General features: G+C 34.8%; 1 protein-coding gene across 1 annotated transcript; it reads right to left on the bottom strand.

Annotated features, from left to right (window-relative positions):
* Positions 1-1,632: 1,632 nt before the first annotated feature.
* Positions 1,633-12,700, bottom strand: LOC101245288 (NAD(P)-binding Rossmann-fold superfamily protein). The gene is made up of 13 exons (NM_001347158.1): positions 12,447-12,700; positions 12,234-12,330; positions 11,658-11,722; positions 11,466-11,551; positions 11,218-11,302; positions 11,068-11,138; positions 6,729-6,860; positions 4,682-4,797; positions 4,472-4,595; positions 4,299-4,367; positions 2,336-2,456; positions 2,061-2,247; positions 1,633-1,947 (listed from the first exon to the last, which is right to left on the bottom strand). The coding sequence occupies exons 1-12, from the start codon at positions 12,544-12,546 to the stop codon at positions 2,108-2,110; spliced, it is 1,206 nt and encodes a 401-aa protein (NP_001334087.1). The 5' UTR covers positions 12,547-12,700; the 3' UTR covers positions 1,633-1,947; positions 2,061-2,107.
* Positions 12,701-17,060: the final 4,360 nt, after the last annotated feature.

Raw genomic sequence — 17,060 nt, 5'->3', positions numbered from 1 at the left:
GTTGTCAATGACAACTTGTCAGGTGCCAAACAAAGTTTAACTTTGAGTTTTGAATTTTAGAAGAATGATTTCAAACAATAATTTAATTCTTAATTTAATATTTACACTATTAAAAGAAAGAAAAAAAGATATTTAAAACATCTCGAAATTTAGCACAATTTATTAATTTCTCATTGCTGAATTATTGTTGACAATCTTAAAAATACTTTCTACTTAACTAACTAGACACCCCGATCTGCCGCATAATATAGCAAGTGACCTCAAACTCTTAATAAAATCGAGATAAATGTTGAAAACATTCATAAACTTAGTGACAATTTAGAAGTGTATATAACTCATGTTGCAAAATTGAAAATGTATTTAAAGTTATAAATAGTTCATAAATGAAACTAATAATTTGATCACCGATATTGATGCTTTTAGCTCCATCAAAGTCCACACATGACACACCAACCCTTGTCTTCTCTACCACCGAAATTTTTGGGCTCATCCTGATGATATGAGCCACGTATATTTTTTTTGTTACACACACAGACCCTGGAGCAAAGGCCAATTACTCATTAACATGGATGATTCATCCATTGATCATCCATCATAAACAAACAATTTCTCTTTCCTAAATATTTCAAGTTTCAATACAAGGAAAGAGACAGAAACCAGATCCTATTCCCAAAAAAACCATAAAAGAAGGCATGAACACATGGTAACTTAAAAGGCTCTGTTGTTGACTGATTCTCAGTACCACCTAAGAGGCCTACAAGTGAGACACATTCAATATTGAGTTAAAAGTAATGAGTTGAATTAAGTCCACAAAACCCACACTAGATCTTATGCCTTACCGACACTTGGCTCACATGGCTACTCATATGACACTCACTAACAAGACTGCAGCTACTGTGAATAGCAACATCCAGATGAATTTTAGATGTGTACCCTTTATCTTCTTGGACCCCATCTTCCCTCTATGAAATTTCACATCTTTCATGGAAAAGGATACACCTGGATCTCCCATATTCACTTTGCTTCCTAAAAGAATGGAGTTGTTGACACCCTGAATATTGTTGCTAATGTAAATGTTTATGCAGCAACATTCATGTGATTCACCGGAACAACCACCACGACGTGCAATCATTGATGCACCAACGTTCTTTCCTTCCAAGTTGACATGTTCAAATTGTCCATGTCTGTTTTCCGGTGACATTTTTTTGATGAATGGGAAGAGGTAGTTAATGTCTCTACTTTGCAGAAGAGAGTGCTCACTCATTTTAGACTATTTATATCAGAAGAATTAAAAAGAGGTTACCTGCATCTACAAGAAAAGTATAACTTGATTCACACACTAAAACTACTTTCTTCCAGGTCACCATTCAGTGTAAAATTTAAGAATACATGCTAAAAGGTATTAAGTATGAATTATCTTCGGTCCACATAAAACTTTTAGTTGCTAAACACATAATACTGAATAAGAAATGCCCATCAAAAAATGGCTGTAAACCAGAAAGACATCATTGGCATTGTAAAGCACCTCCGTAGGCATTTAAACGGGTGAAGAAGGCACGTACTGTACTATAAGCAAATATAGAGTAGAATGGGTAATTTGTTACCTTATTTAGGAGACTCAAACGAAATATATGAACCAAATAGAACGCTAATGATTAAGTTGTTCCCCTGACACTACAATCATGTTCCAATTTTTCTTGGTCACTACTTGGGTGAAATACAAAGGGAGAACAGAGAAGTTAACTCTGAAGAAAATACAATTCGTCTCGTTGAGACAACGGTGCAACAAGCACCAAAATTATAGTCAACTCTTCCGGGAAAGGAGTATAGGTCTCAGCATCACACAACATTCATTTACTGAAAAACTCCCTTAGAATTTATTTTTTCCTGTTTGTCTGGCTGAACGCGGCTGTACTCCAGAAATCTTGTAAAAGAAGCTGAAATGAACTGGTGACAGTATATTGATCAATAAATGTTTACAACGTAGTTAGAATAACACTTTTCAGTTGAGAAAGGAACTTGTCACATAGGAAATTATGGAAGCAACTACTTGTACCAACCTTTTAAATAAGATCCAAATTGTGTTCATTGCTTAGACCACTGAACCTCATGGATAAGATTCAGGAGACATTTTTTCACTAACTGTTGATCCATAATTTGGTCCACCTTTACGATACTGGATAAGAAATTCAACTGGATATCCCTTCACCTTGTGTGGCGCAAGCCCTAGATCTTCAAAAGTCAAAGCTGAAAAATACCCACAAATTAAAACGTGAGGATGCGTATGAATGAGATGGCCAACAGAAAGTCAAACAATAATTAAGATGAGGCAAACCATCTTTTGACACAACGTTGTCCGTGGCCAAGGCTTTAATCGCATCTAGATTAAATATTGTAGGGACAGGCATTGGAGTTGGTACTTTGTTGAGCAAAAATTCTCGAGGAGATGCAATAGCCTGAAACCAAAAATGTCAACTCCAAAAGGTAAATATGTAACACAACTTTCATCTGAAAGGGGATCCCTATACTATACTGAACTCACTCATACTCAGGAAATACAGAAAATAAAAATTCTACGATTAAACTACTAAAAGAACACAGAATGGACTAGAAATAGGAGCTCTGAATAATTCATTTAGGATTCCAAAGCAAGGACTTGGCAAATATTATAGACCAAGTTCATCGAAGTTCCATCCAAGAACAGAACTAGGACCTCCACTGGGCACATGTTGTTGAATGCCAATGGTGAACAAATTAGCACAACAAAGTTAAAACATGAGAGCACGAACACACCCACAACTTCAACAATCAAAATCAGATACAGAAAAATACTCTATCGGCTTCAATTGAAGATCTTACTACATTCTCCTCCCTCCTCAAGATAACCAGTTGAGCAACGAAAATGAACCAGCCTAATGAGAATATGATTTTTCCCGTTTTCTACAAACTATTAGTTAAGTTGAAATTTAGTGAAGAATGCTGAGGAGGAAAAGATGTCCACAATTTACATAACTGGAAGATACAACAAAAGGAAGAGAGAAAAATAAAATAGAATAGCATTAGTTCCTTTGGCTCTGGAAATCTGTCAACACTATCCTGCAACAATTATATGTGCCTTAACAACCATTACAATGAAGGAAAACTATTATTTCCCAAACAAAAGCATGACATATACTTTTGACCAAAGTTGGCTTAGCATTGGGACTCATGAAGCTTGATTCGCAATAAATAACATGTGACACATTTTTCTAGAACAGGTAAAATGATGCACTAGGCACCGGTGTACCGAAACACCACGCCAGTACCACTGCACCATGCACCATGACCCAATACACGTTTCCTCAGGTTGACAACATACATAAACCAATGTCGTGCAAAAATCATAAGAGGGTATGATACGAAAGATGAGGCATGCTTTTTGTATCACAAAATTAGAAGCCTTGCTCTAAGCTAGTGCCAGGATAATTACAGAGCTTGAACCCTTCTATACCAACATAAAAAGAAGGTTTCCACCATAATAAGCTCCTATCTTGTAAGTGAAGAATCTATTAACTCTAATATTATTGTTACATTGTTATAATCAACTTTCTTGAATAACGGTGGTGTTCAAGCCAAGCTTGCACACAATAGACTATTCCATCGGGTACATGTTACTTGAGTTTTGTAGTCAAATTGATTCTGATTTATCTCGTGTTTTTGAAAAATTATCAGATCCATTACATCTGATCAGTAATGGAAAATCTAACATTTATGCTCTATCTGATTTTGATAAACCGATAAAATCTATGAGGGCCAACTTGAACAAAGTTTGATCTTTGGTTAATAATGGGTCTATTTCTCAAGCCCTCACCAATTGAATACCAGGTTTTGTTTTTGATTGAATTCTTCAAACTTATGACATGCACCTAATCCTCTGTCCACACCATCATGTTTAGCAGTCTTACTGGGGGCATCTCTTCTTATATTGTATAAATATTTTACTACGTAGAGTGGATGGAGAAACCTAAAATGCCACAAAAGAGGTAAGATAGTACACTTAATTACGAAGTGTACAACATTCTCATCCTCAGTAGCAACAAATCCTAAACTTCCATAAACCAAAAATAAGACACCTAATGTAACAAACAAATCTACTCACGAGAAGAAACATAAAAGTAAATATTTTTTTTCTGATAATGATAACTTAAAACATACAAGTAAATATAGAAGCAAACTTGTTCAAAACGTGGTTAGCGCATATAAATAACGATGAATAGAATGTTATTGAGACATAGGGAACCATCAATATAAATACTTGCCTTAGCAATAGGGAAAGGAACATTCACATAGCGTGGCCATTCACGGATCATATCAAACATGAGCTCTGCCTGTTGCAAAATATGATGTAGAACTTCATTACACAATTTAATTTACAAGGATAACATACTAAAGAACGGGAGAAGCAGTAAGAAAAGAAGACAATAGAGCAGACCAAATCATGCATAGTGTAAATATCTGGGCCACCAAGTTCATAAACTTTTCCCATGCTGGTGCCATTGTCTTTCAAAGAAGAAACAATTGCAGAAGCAACATCAGCAACGAATACAGGTTGAATTCTGCAAAAGCACTCGTAAGAACATGAATGGTAAAAGCTCCATTAAGTTTCGACCAAAATGACATAATAAATTGTCCAGAGACATACTTTGTTGAACCACCTCCGATTAGAGGGAGAAAACCATATTTCTTTGCAAAGAATGCCCATGGATTCAGAATTCTATCTTCTGTACCGATCATTACTGATGGTCGCAATATGGTTGCCTGCAGATGAGTGAGGAGATCAGCAACTTTATCCCATAGAAAATAAGTTAAAACACTTGAGATTGTAGTAAGCATATTGTAGCTTGAAGAGCTCAAACTTAACGAAGCAACACATGGCATCCATACGGATAAAGCTTCTAAGTGGTTTGCTGAACAAAATTTAGCCAGAAAAACTTTATCAAAAAGATAACAAAGATAAAGAAAATTTACCTATTATCACATTGCCCAGTTGTGTATTCAGTTATGGTGCAAGGTGTGGAAAAGTATGTTGGGTTTCAGGCAATGCTAAGGACTTGTTAGCAAGGCCAGACAGTAGAATGAATAGACACAGAAGTAGCACGTGGAAGTAACTTCTTTAGCACTCTAGTGACAATATGGAAAGAGATAAATAGGAGTGTGTGTAAGACAGTCAAGCCGTTTTTCACTTTCTGTACCTTCTTATATGAAACAAATAATTTAATTGATGTAAGAAGAATCCCGTACTGAAGAAGTACACCAAAAAGTAGAGAACTCACCAAACACCGAATCTTCTATACAAAACTGAAACCTAGGGAGTGTAACAAAAAGAAACTACGAACTTCTTCCTTCCTGCTTCCCCATGGTCTGCTTCAAACCCCTACACCCAGCATCTCACTGTGATGACATCTCCGTCCAAAGGCCACAAGGTTGGTGGCATTGTTATCGACCAAAAGTGCTTCACCTCATCCAGATGCCCTGTTGTTACACTACCCCACTGGTCTTCAGAACCAACCTCGCTTAGTCACTATTGCCTTCAAACTCCCTTCCGTATCTCGTAGATCTACAATCTCTTTATCCTTTTCATAATTTGAATATAATTTTTTCTGGAATTTTTCTCTTGTAATTGTTGTAATCTTAGTTTGAATATAATTTTTTCTGGAATTTTTCTCTTGTAATTGATCTACAATCTCTTTATCCTTTTCATAATTTGAATCTTCAGAACCAACCTCGCTTAGTCACTATTGCCTTCAAACTCCCTTCCGTATCTCGTAGATCTACAATCTCTTTATCCTTTTCATAATTTGAATATAATTTTTTCTGGAATTTTTCTCTTGTAATTGTTGTAATCTTAGTTATGCTACTCATAGAATTCTATTTTGACTGGGTATGTTGTTGTATTGTCTTGCAGTTTTGACTTTAGATTTCATTCTATTATTCGTATTTCTACCATTTACTGCAATCCTGAGTCCTTCATTCCCTTTTGGCCTCATGGTGTAGACATGGAAAGTAAGAAGTATTACTAATGATAAGTTTGACAGATCGTAGCAGAGGGTAAAATAGGCTAGCATAAACATTTTATATACATACAGACACGGAAAAAAAAATAACCACAAACAGAAATAATAACTATTGAGGTGAGAGAAGTGGAATAATTATAATTGAGCTAAATATATGAAGGTAACATCATGTCAGTCAAGTTTTAAACCCATCTAAAAATATTATTAGATGAAAACAGTCTTTGTACCCCCAAAAAGGTAGGGGTAAGATTCGCATACATTCAACCCTCCTTAGACCCCCTCATAGGATCACAACGGGCATGTTGTTGTTAACTTGTTATGAAAAGATATAGTTTGGTGATTTTAGGAACTAGTTTTCTAGTTTTCAATATTTTATTTCCCTGCGCTAAAAATGCTATGTTTTTATAATAATTGATGTGTCCGTCTACTAACTATTTTGTTGTCTAGGACAGCCTTCCTAAAGACAGATTCCCATGGCTGATGAGGTGCATGTCTTTACACCTACACTAAAGTGACACTTAGATGAGGCGAAGCACACAACCAGGCTTTAGTTAAATGTGCCTCAAAAACGAGCCTTCATAACAGCACCGACTGGTATATAAATGTTCATTTTCTTCTTGTTTTTTCTTTGGGGGGAGGGGGGTGACGGGCTAAGAGCATAATTTCATGTTTCACCTCAGGAAGTTCACGTGTAACAGCTTCTTCCCCTGCAGCTTTGGCTCTGAGCAGTCTAGATGAGGATGCAGGAGATGCCCCCAAGCTTGAAACTTGAATAAATCTCATGATACCACCATGCTCTTTGGCAATCTGCCAACACAGGAATTACATTTTAGTACAGATAAAATACCATTTGTTAACGACTTCAATGAGTAGCACAAATCATTATATGCAACAAGAAACATTGCAGACATAGGAACTACATATTACTGTAGACAAAATAATCATCATAAGCTACTTCAAAGAAATGGCAGATGAAGGTGAATGTTGCAGATCATTAAATGCAACTAGAAACATACTCAAGTAATATTCTTGTTTTTGTTACTGCCAGTACTTAAAACCAGACTACATGTTATGTCTTAACCACTCTTCTTTGGTCCAAACTTCAAAGTATCATACTATAGAAACAAAGCTGACAAAAAGAAAAGAATCACTACACCAATTTAACGTGAAAATTAATGCCACGATATTTCAGCAGTACCATTGGTTGGTCACAGCAGTGGCAAGAGATTGACGCAGACATCTATTCTAAGAGAAGCCCATACTCTCCAACCCATTTAGGGCGTCATGTGAACAAGCACGCATTTCAATTTGAAAACTAAGGGTGTAAAATTACAACATATGTTAGGATTTGTAAACTATAATGATATTCAATATTATTGAAACTATTCTATAGTTGATAAATAAGGGGGTGAGGCAAGGGAATGGTTAGTCTACTTTCCACGTAAAGCATTTAATCCTTCATACTTGTGTTGCTTCGTACAACCAGAAGCAAAGTAAATGTGATTTAAGTTAAAGGGGCTGGAGGGCATATGTAACCCTTACAATTTCTTCTTTTCCTTATTTACATTCTCATAGATCATAAATTATTACTCATGCCCTCCTCTACTCTAACAAAATATATTGCAAGTAAAACGGTGGCAAACTATGAGGGCACCGAGGTGTATTTACTTTTTGGGACAAACTTTGTGCTCTGTTTATAAAATTATAAAGAGTGGCAAATCATTTTTAACAAACCAACCGAATCGAACTGGATTTTCTTAAAATTCATTGGTTTGGTCTATTATTTGAGTAAGTAACTTTGTATTAGCAAAATATCATCATCAAAAGGATGATGTGGTGAGGCACTTACAGCCTACAACGGGTGGGAAACATCCATCACAAAAACTAAAAAGCTTTATAATTTGCCTATAAAATCAACTAGAGTAGCTACCTCCCCACCATATTCTACTTGCACCAAAAAAGAGAGAGGTCAAGGCATTTCATTTTGATATTCTGTGCATAGCAGCTTTTGCCTTCAAAGCATCTGTATTTCTCTCCTTCCATGAAGTCATACAAATTGGAATGCTCATCCATCAATCTTTTCTCTGCCCTCTTCTTCCAATTCCTTTCCAACTATTGAGTAGCTCCAGGGTGGATTTAGCATTACCCAACTTATTTCAAAATACATAAGAACGTGTTCCACAAATTTGCAGTTGCTTTGCAGTGTAGAAACAAATGACTATTTACCTCTGTTTCCTAGTCACACATAAAACACCTTCAGCAAATTTGTAAACCTCTTCTTCATAACACTTCATGAGTTAGACAGGCTCTTCTAATCACAAGCCAAGCAAACCAAGAAACTTTCAGTGGGTTTCTGACTTTCCAAATTAACTTCCAGGGCCTAATATATGTCAAAGATGGACTGTTCATCTTCCATTAGCAAGATTTTACTGTAAAAAGTCCTCTACTATTAAGACTCCAACCTCATTTGTCTGGCCCCATATGGGATACCTGAAAAAGAGTTTAATACTTAAAGCAGGCCTGCTACTCTATCAATTTTCAAGTCATTCAAAAATCTACTAAAAATTAGGTTCCAGCCTTTTACCTGAGAGAGAGTGACATTCTTTTGAAGGCTAATGACGTATAATTGAGAAAAATACCTCTCTTTTGTCAAAAACAAAGTGCTTCTTCCAGAGCTCATTCCAAAAATCAATCTTCACTCCATCTCCCACTCTAAATGAAATATTGACATTGAATTGTGGCATAATCTTCTGATGGTTTTCCATACACTACATCCAAAAGTACCCAAAGCTGCCTCAATTGTCCATTAATTGAGCAGCCCATAATTTTTTGTGATGAACCTTCTCCACAGAGCCATATCTTCTATGCAAAATCTCCATAACCATTTTGCAGTAGGCATACATTCTGTTTGCTGAGATTCTTTATACCTAGGCCCCCTTGTTTTTTGTTGAGTGTTAGGACTTCACCATGTTGTACCCTTGATTGATTCTCTTTTCAATGCTTTTAGGTATTGGATATAGACCCATCATATAAGTGGGAAGGCCATCGAACACAGATTTAACAAGTGTCAACCTCTCTCCAAGGGGTAAATATTTGACTCTTCCATCTTGCAAGCTTCTTTTCACATCTTTCCAACACTTCATTCCAGACTTCCAATTCTTTCTTCTTAGCTCCCAGTGGCACTCGAAGGTATTTAGCAGGTAGCGAAGCTACCTGGCAACCGAGAGACTCGGCTAAGGATTGAATCAGTGTTGTGAATGGCGAGCGCCTCATCGCCAAAGGCGAGAGGCGAGGCGAGGCGAGCCCTTCTCGCCATTCCACACTGAGGCGAGGCGACCCAAAAAAGGCGACCCATGGCGAGGTATGGCGAGCTAATGGCGACAAAAATGGCGCCGCCTTTTTGTTTTAAATTTTTTAAAAAGATTTGACTTAACAATATTAATCAAAATTAGGGTTTTTTTTGTTTATTTTCAAAATTTGCTGCTGCCCGACTCCTCTTCCCCACGCAATCTCTTCGCCCCGACTCCTCTTCCCTTCGCGATCTCTTCTATTGTCAAAATTTGCCGGTCGCATCTCTTCTCTTGTTCTCCATCATCTTCGAGTTGTTGCTGCACTGAGGACCTGAGGTATACCTCTTTTTTTTCTTCTTCTTTTGATCTTTTCAGTTCTTCTTGACTTCTTTTCTTCAAGAGTCGGATAGTTTTGAAGAAGAATAGACATTTTAAGTTTTAGTATTGTATTTTGAATTATTTGGTCTTTAAAGTTTTACTACTATTGGTTTTTGAATTGAATATTTGCTAATATGTGTTACTACTATTAAGATTTTGGATATTTATATATGCAATTAAATATTTTTAATCTTTGGTATTAATTGGCGCCTTAATTCAAAAAGGCAAGCGCCTCGCCGCTCGCCTCGCCGCGTGGCGAGGCAGGCCCTTGTCGCCTTTTGTCGCCTCTCGCCGTCCAAAACACTGGATTGAATATTGTCAACTTGATAGACAGGAATCAGGATAGAGGGATAAAGTGGATAGAGGGAACTCTTATTCCAGTTGAAATAAAATAATCAACAAATTTTCTGTATACATATCTTACAGATTGTTTTTAGTTTCTTTTATGAAAGGATAATACCAAAAAATTGTTTTCATGAAATGGTAGTGTAACTGGAGTATCTCGGCAGCTTGCGAGCACCTCAACCGATTGCATGGTGTACCTGCTACCTCCTATAGGACATAGGTATTAGGTAACTCTATCCACCAAGACTTGGACATATTGGAAGAAATCACCAAGTGTTTATGCACTTCTGCTACTGCCAAGATTTGAACTTGAGACCAAATGGTTCTCAACCAACTTCATTGGCCCCTAGGCAAAGCTTATATCACAATCACTCTTATCATCCCCAGAATACTCCTATGATGCAAATCCCACCAATTAAATGTAACTAAATGAAAATTCATGTTCTTATCTAGGTTGAAAGAAGTCTCATTTTGCACAAACTAGCAAAAAAAGGCAGATAGGTAAATGCACTCTCAGTCTGCACATTCATTCACACGGAAGTTTATCTTTTTGAATCAGTTATATGCACAATGACATACAAAAAGTTGGTAGGGCTCTCCAAGTGAAACCAAAACTCAGGCTAAGATAAACAGCACTGAGAATAAAAGGGTAAGATAAACAACACTGAGAATAATGGTTAAGATAAACAACACTGAGAACCACATGTTCAATAAAGAGAAACACATATGATACAATCCTCAGAAAACCACAGAATGAGTTGTAATAAGTTTATGTATTAACTTTAGATTGTCCTCAGTATCGTAAATCACAAGTTGACACATTGGACAACATCTTAATTATCAAAAGAAAAGAAACAGAATAACCCCAATAATGCACTGGATGAAATATCAAGATTGAGACAAAGCTTTTTCTTTTTGAACTTCAAGATTGAGACAGATTATTTCAGTTTATATTTAACTAATCTAGGTAAAGCAAAAGGCAATATAACAGCAGAACCTACCATTGCAAGCTGTTCAGCTATATGGAGGTTGACTTCATCAAAGCTGTAATTTCTCGTCTCATAATCCCTTCCTGGAAACCAGAAAGTTTACCGACAATAGTTGTAAAGATATCTTTATGGATCACTGATTAAAAATGGTAGAAGGCATACCAATGAGATTGATCACAACATTAGCTTTAGCCATCACTGCCTTAACTGAATTTTCATCCCGGGGATTGTATTTCATAGGAACAATCTAGGCAAAATAAACAAAGAGAGGTAGTACCCCTATAAAAATGAGAATGCTTTCATAACTCATGTCTTTGTTTAAGAGAAGCTCAAAGACATCAGAAGATAACAATAAATCAGATCACAAAAGTAAAGTAAGTTTGACTAGGGGAGCACAGCTGTTAACATACCTGTCCTAAGTCACCCATCAACTTAAGATGACGAGGAGAATCCTCAGATCCACGGAAAGGAACCAAGACTTGACTGCCCATTTTAGCTGAGATCCCCAAATAACAGAAAACAAGTACCATTTACCTCAAAAATTCTTTAACTTTGTTGGTATAGTAAGTACAGGAAAAAGGAGAAGGTCATTAGAACGTTACCAAGCTGTTGTACAACATAACGCCCCAGAAATCCAGTAGCTCCAAAGACTGTAGCGACGATTCCACTGACAAACAACAGATTCAAAAACCATATAAATTCAAAAAATACATAATTCAAGTTGCACACATAAAAAAGAAACAAAAAATGAACAAAATCTATGACTCGTCATGTAGATATTTAAAATAAAGAGCACCAGAAGCACCAGGCCAACCAATAAGCAAAAGAACACAACTTTGAATTACACTCACACAGTATTAAGAAACGCAAATGACATATCAAATTTAGTGGAACAGTACAAGATTAAACAATTATCACCCTACCCTCAATCCCAAACTAGTTAGGCAGCTATATAAAATCTCTCTACTCATTTTGCTCTATCCAGGCCCATTTTATTCCAGTTACTAATCATTTGACTTCTAATATAAAGAGTTCTCTTAATCTAGAGATCAAATCCCAACATTGGCAAATTCAAAACCTAATTCGAAAACTTACCAATTTAACCAAACCATTATCTCAACGAGTTGGGTACCATCTTACACGACTGTGAACAAGATTTTCAAAACAAATTTATTTACCTAACGGATGATCTTCCTCCAGTTCCCTTACGAATTAGAGGTCCCGCACCCCCGGTGGCAAGGTTAGATGCGTAGCGCGGAGTAAGATAACCATAGTCTGAAATAACAAAAACATAAACAAAATAAGAACACAATCCGATAAGAGATCACGACATTGTAGAGGAGGAAAAGGAAAAAAACTTGAGTTGCCCTAGAAATGCATAAGCTACATACAGTGATCATCAGAAAGAGGATAGAGAGACTTGAATGATGAAATGGCAGGCGAATGATGTTTCAAAGATTGGTGCCCTAGTTTTCTCGTGATGGCCTGCATCTTCGTTCTCAGCGGAGCTCGAGCTCACAGAGAATGGGAGAAGATTGATTGATATCGGCGCTGTTAAGGGAATTGGGGGAAAAATAGATGCACTGGCTGAAGTAAAATACGTATTAACTTGTCAACTCTATTCTAGTAATTGGGTGAACCTCATTTCTAATACTACTTCCCTTTCAATTTGCCTTTTTTTCTTAGCAAATCGTATATAATACCAAATAATTATTTTAAATTAAATGTTATAAATATAGTTTAGTTTAATTGTATCTCATAGTAAATGGTTAATAGTTTGTCTCTTTAGGTGAATCTCACTCGTCATTCTCATTCTCTCACTCGTCTCTCTCGTTTTTTATACAAACGCAAATGTATAAAACGTGTTTGTGTTTTATAGAGCTAGAGAAAATTGTATATATACATATATTTTCGTTCCCCTCTCTCAGAATTTCGCTCGTTACTCTCTCAGAGCTCGCTCTTCTCTCTCACTTATACAAACAAAAATGTATAAATTGTGTTTCTGTTTGTATAAAGCAAGAGAAAATTGTATATATATACACATGCAAATACATACATCTTCGTCCTATACACTTATATTATACAATGCAAATATTTTCCTACTCAATTCTCTTTTGTCTTGCTCTCTTTCTCGCTTTATACTAACACATATTATACAATTGATCTTTTGTATATGTATACCGAAACAGAAATAGATTATCTACAATTGTCTTCTTTTGTATATGTATAGCGAAATATACATATTTATGTTTACTATGTGCACAATTATACAAACTATAACTATAGCCTACAAATATAATTTTTATGTTTGCTATATGTGAAAAATGCTCTTTTTAATTTCTTCATAATTTCTTTTAATATATGTTGGGAAAAGGACAAATTTACCGGAATTATTGTTAATAGTATATTAATACTCTCCTTCATATTTTTCGTTTATTAGTGCACTTATCGTTAAATAACTCGTGCATATATGCCCATCCAGTAACGAAAGACTTATTTGTTACAAGTGGCGCAATACTACGACTCTATCTGGTTTAACCAATTATTTAACCCAAAATTCAAATACCCGTCAATTACCCAATTTATCTATTACTCACACAACACAAATACTATCAAAAAATCTCCTCTCAAATCTTTCGTTCATCTCAAAAACTAAAACCCTAGTTCATTAGAGATTCTTCGTTGTTTGCATTGTTTGTTCGTCGACTTTTCTTAGTTGATTCTCATCGATTCGTCGTTTCCCTTCAATTAGACCTAAAACCATATTTGAAAGTAGTTGTGGTTCAATTAGTAACTCCATGATGATGACTTATTTTTGGTGAAATGGCTTGTTATTTCACTTCAAAGACTTCAATGAAATCCGAAAGAAGATTTTATAAATGTTCTAAACCTAAGGTACATTTTCACCAAATGTTAATTTGTGAGATTTCTGTTTGTATTTCATATGATTATGAGTTCTTCTATATTTTTATTGACAAATATGAATTTTAGAAGGAGAAAGATAGTTCTCCGGGAAATTCTTTTATTGAAGTAAATTTATTGAAGTCTAAATTGAAAGTTGCTACATTGAAAATGGAAAATTTGAGAGTTATTGAATGCGACTAATATTGAAAGAGATAATTTTTTTTTTAAAAAAATGGAGAATTTAGAGAGTTTTAACTACTTTGAGGTGAACAAATCAAGAAATTTGAAAGCAAAAGTGACGAAATTGAAGATATTGTGTATATTATTATTTATTGTGTTCGTGGTATTTGTTGTTGTAATTTTCAAGTGATTTAATTTTTATTCATTAGATCTTGTGTAGCATAAAGAAGATATGTTCTTGAATATAATTTTCAAGTGTTTGTTAATTTTAAGTCTTTCATTGTGTTAAAGAATCTTATGTTTTGAATTGTGTTAGTGTATATTTGTCCTTTTTCATTTGTGATTTAGATATTATAAGGCAGATGTGTCTTGAATGTAATTTTCAAGTATTAAATATTTTCAAGTGTTTATTTTTTTTAGATAATCTTATTTTTTTTTGAATTGTGTTAGTGTGTTTGTGATTTAGATCTCGTGTAAGAATAAGGATGTGTTCTTTAATGACATTTTCAAGTCTTAGTTGTTTTCAACCATCTTTGGAATCTGTTTAGTCAATTAACAATATTGTATTAGAGTATGTTGTTGCTTGTATTAGCATTAATATTTTCACAAGTTAATGTAACTGTCATATTAGATTATCAAGTCATTACTACTAATAATGACTTGCACAAAGGCAAAACAAAGACACTATTAGATTTGCACAAAGGCTAAACAAAGACACTATTACACTTGCACAAAGACACCATACATAACATCTAAATGCTAGTCATATAATATCAAATGTCACTTACAAAACACAGACTATTAAATTTGTCATACTTCACTTAGTTTAGCTGATACACTCAACCTATACAAACAATAGTAACAAAACAGGCAACCAATTAGTCTAGCAAAACAAAAAGTTTAACCTTAACATCGTTTAAGGTACCAACCTATACTAAATCGTAGTATCAAAACATAAACTACCAAAATATGGCAAGAATAACGTTTAAGGCATTAGCCTATACAAAACATAGCAAAACCACAAGTTGAGCCTTAACATCATTATAGGCACAAACATATACAAAATAGTAGTACCAACATAGTATTATTTATTCCCTTGCTTAAACAGTTTGCTTCCCTTGCTTCTTAGTAGGTTTACTTTGCATTATTTATTCATAATAGAAGATAAAGAATAAATGATTGAATATTTGTTGTAATTAAGATTGAATAAAAAAATGACTTTTGACATCCTATTGAATTATGATTTTGTTCTTCACAAGTACTACATATCATCACTTCTCTTTTTCTTGTTTTCTTCCATACTTTCACCTCTTAAGTGCTTCATTCTTTTCTCTTTCCCTCATAAGCTTAGGCGCCAACAAGCTCGATCAATTCTGGTGGTTCAGTGACATGCAAAAGATTACATATCCACAACGGTTCTCCCCTAACAGGCTGTAACTTATGTTCGTAACTTATATTTGTAACTTGCAAAAGGCTGCCTCCTTACTATAATACCAATCAGTTTCATTCTCAGGTATCATTTCTTGTGCTCCATAGCCTTAATTTCACGTGATTATGAAATTCCAATGAGATTTCATATTCTGCATGTACATCTTTTCTCTCTTAAGTTGACAATGTGTCTATCTGCGCCTTCAGTGACCTCACGGCCATTATTGTTGGGTTCAAAAATGAATATGGCGTCATAGACAAGCTTACAATTGCAAATCATTGAGATGGTAAATTAGATGACAAACAAAACTATTTAAAAGACATAATATTATTAGAGGTTGGTCAAACGAGCTACATATTAAAAACTAATTGAGAGAAAATTACCCCATAAACAAAACTCTTTATTGACTACATTGTGAATGTTCCTGCTTTCTATTGTGAGAATAGGGATTTTCAATTTATACATCTCCAAACTTTTCCTCCAAGAAAGAATAAACCAAATATGAAAGAAAATTATATTTTTCTTTCAGAAAAAGTTAAAATATTTAGGTAACAGTTTGACTTTTCTTTAACGAAAAAAATAAACTTCAAATAAGGAAAGAAAATTAGGGCAAACTCTAACAATTATTCTCATTGCTATTCACCTTACAAACTTTGAATATCTTCAAATACTCAATAAATAATAACTCACTTTGGAGACTAAACACATTATCTTTCCAGTTTCTCACATCAACCTCTTTTATTGTCAAACTCTCTATTACTTTGACCCTGATGTCTTTCAACATTTCAATAATTGGCTTAAATCTTGGTTCAAGTATCCAAGCATTAAAGGACCTTGTAGAGTTATTATCCACAATTAATTTTTGCACACTGTATATCTAAATAGGCTCTGCACATATTTTGGGAGGATACTTATTTATTAAATTTTGTCAAGCCTCTTCATCAACTTCCTTGATCTCTTGAAGTTAGTCCCCAAACTCCTCTAAAAATGAGGATCATGCAACCCACCATAACAACTTCTTCAGCTTACATTTAACGCATCTCTTGCACCAATTTGCCTCAATATGTCTTGCACAATATTTTTGATGTGCTTCAGATAAAATTGTCCCTGCTGCATCAAGCATGCACTATGTATCAACTAAAAACAACTAAACTTATAAAAGAATAGTATTAAACGAAGGTAAATAAATTGCAACTTAGTAGTATAATATTACCTTCTGTATATCTGATATGAATGTCAGTTCTTCACTATTCTGAAGTTCAAGTGAATGCTACAAATGTTGAAAGAACCATGTCCAACCTTTCCGTTTCTTTATCTACCACAACTCAAGCTAAATAGTAGAAAGAGTTATTAGTGTCTTGACCAACATCAATCAATACCTATCCCTTAGCTTTTCTTCTAAGAAATGTACCATCTAAGCCAATAAATGGTCTTAACCTACACTTAAAATTCAGTTTCATTGTCTTGAAGCGTATATACATTCTAGAAAATT

Source organism: Solanum lycopersicum, chromosome 9 (genome assembly GCF_036512215.1).
Source record: "Solanum lycopersicum chromosome 9, SLM_r2.1".
NCBI classification, from domain to species: Eukaryota; Viridiplantae; Streptophyta; class Magnoliopsida; order Solanales; family Solanaceae; genus Solanum; species Solanum lycopersicum.
Note: the sequence above shows the minus strand (reverse complement) of the source record. Positions and strands in the feature narration are given on the sequence as shown.

What these genes read in the sequence shown, in the direction of transcription:
- LOC101245288 (NM_001347158.1), bottom strand. Translation starts at nt 12,546, where the DNA reads ATGCAGGCCATCACGAGAAAACTAGGGCACCAATCTTTGAAACATCAT. An exon ending in TTATGTTGTACAACAGCTTG is followed by an intron (nt 11,552 to 11,657) that starts GTAACGTTCTAA and finishes TGGGGATCTCAG; the next exon opens with CTAAAATGGGCAGTCAAGTC. An exon ending in TAGCTGAACAGCTTGCAATG is followed by an intron (nt 6,861 to 11,067) that starts GTAGGTTCTGCT and finishes CTGTGTTGGCAG; the next exon opens with ATTGCCAAAGAGCATGGTGG.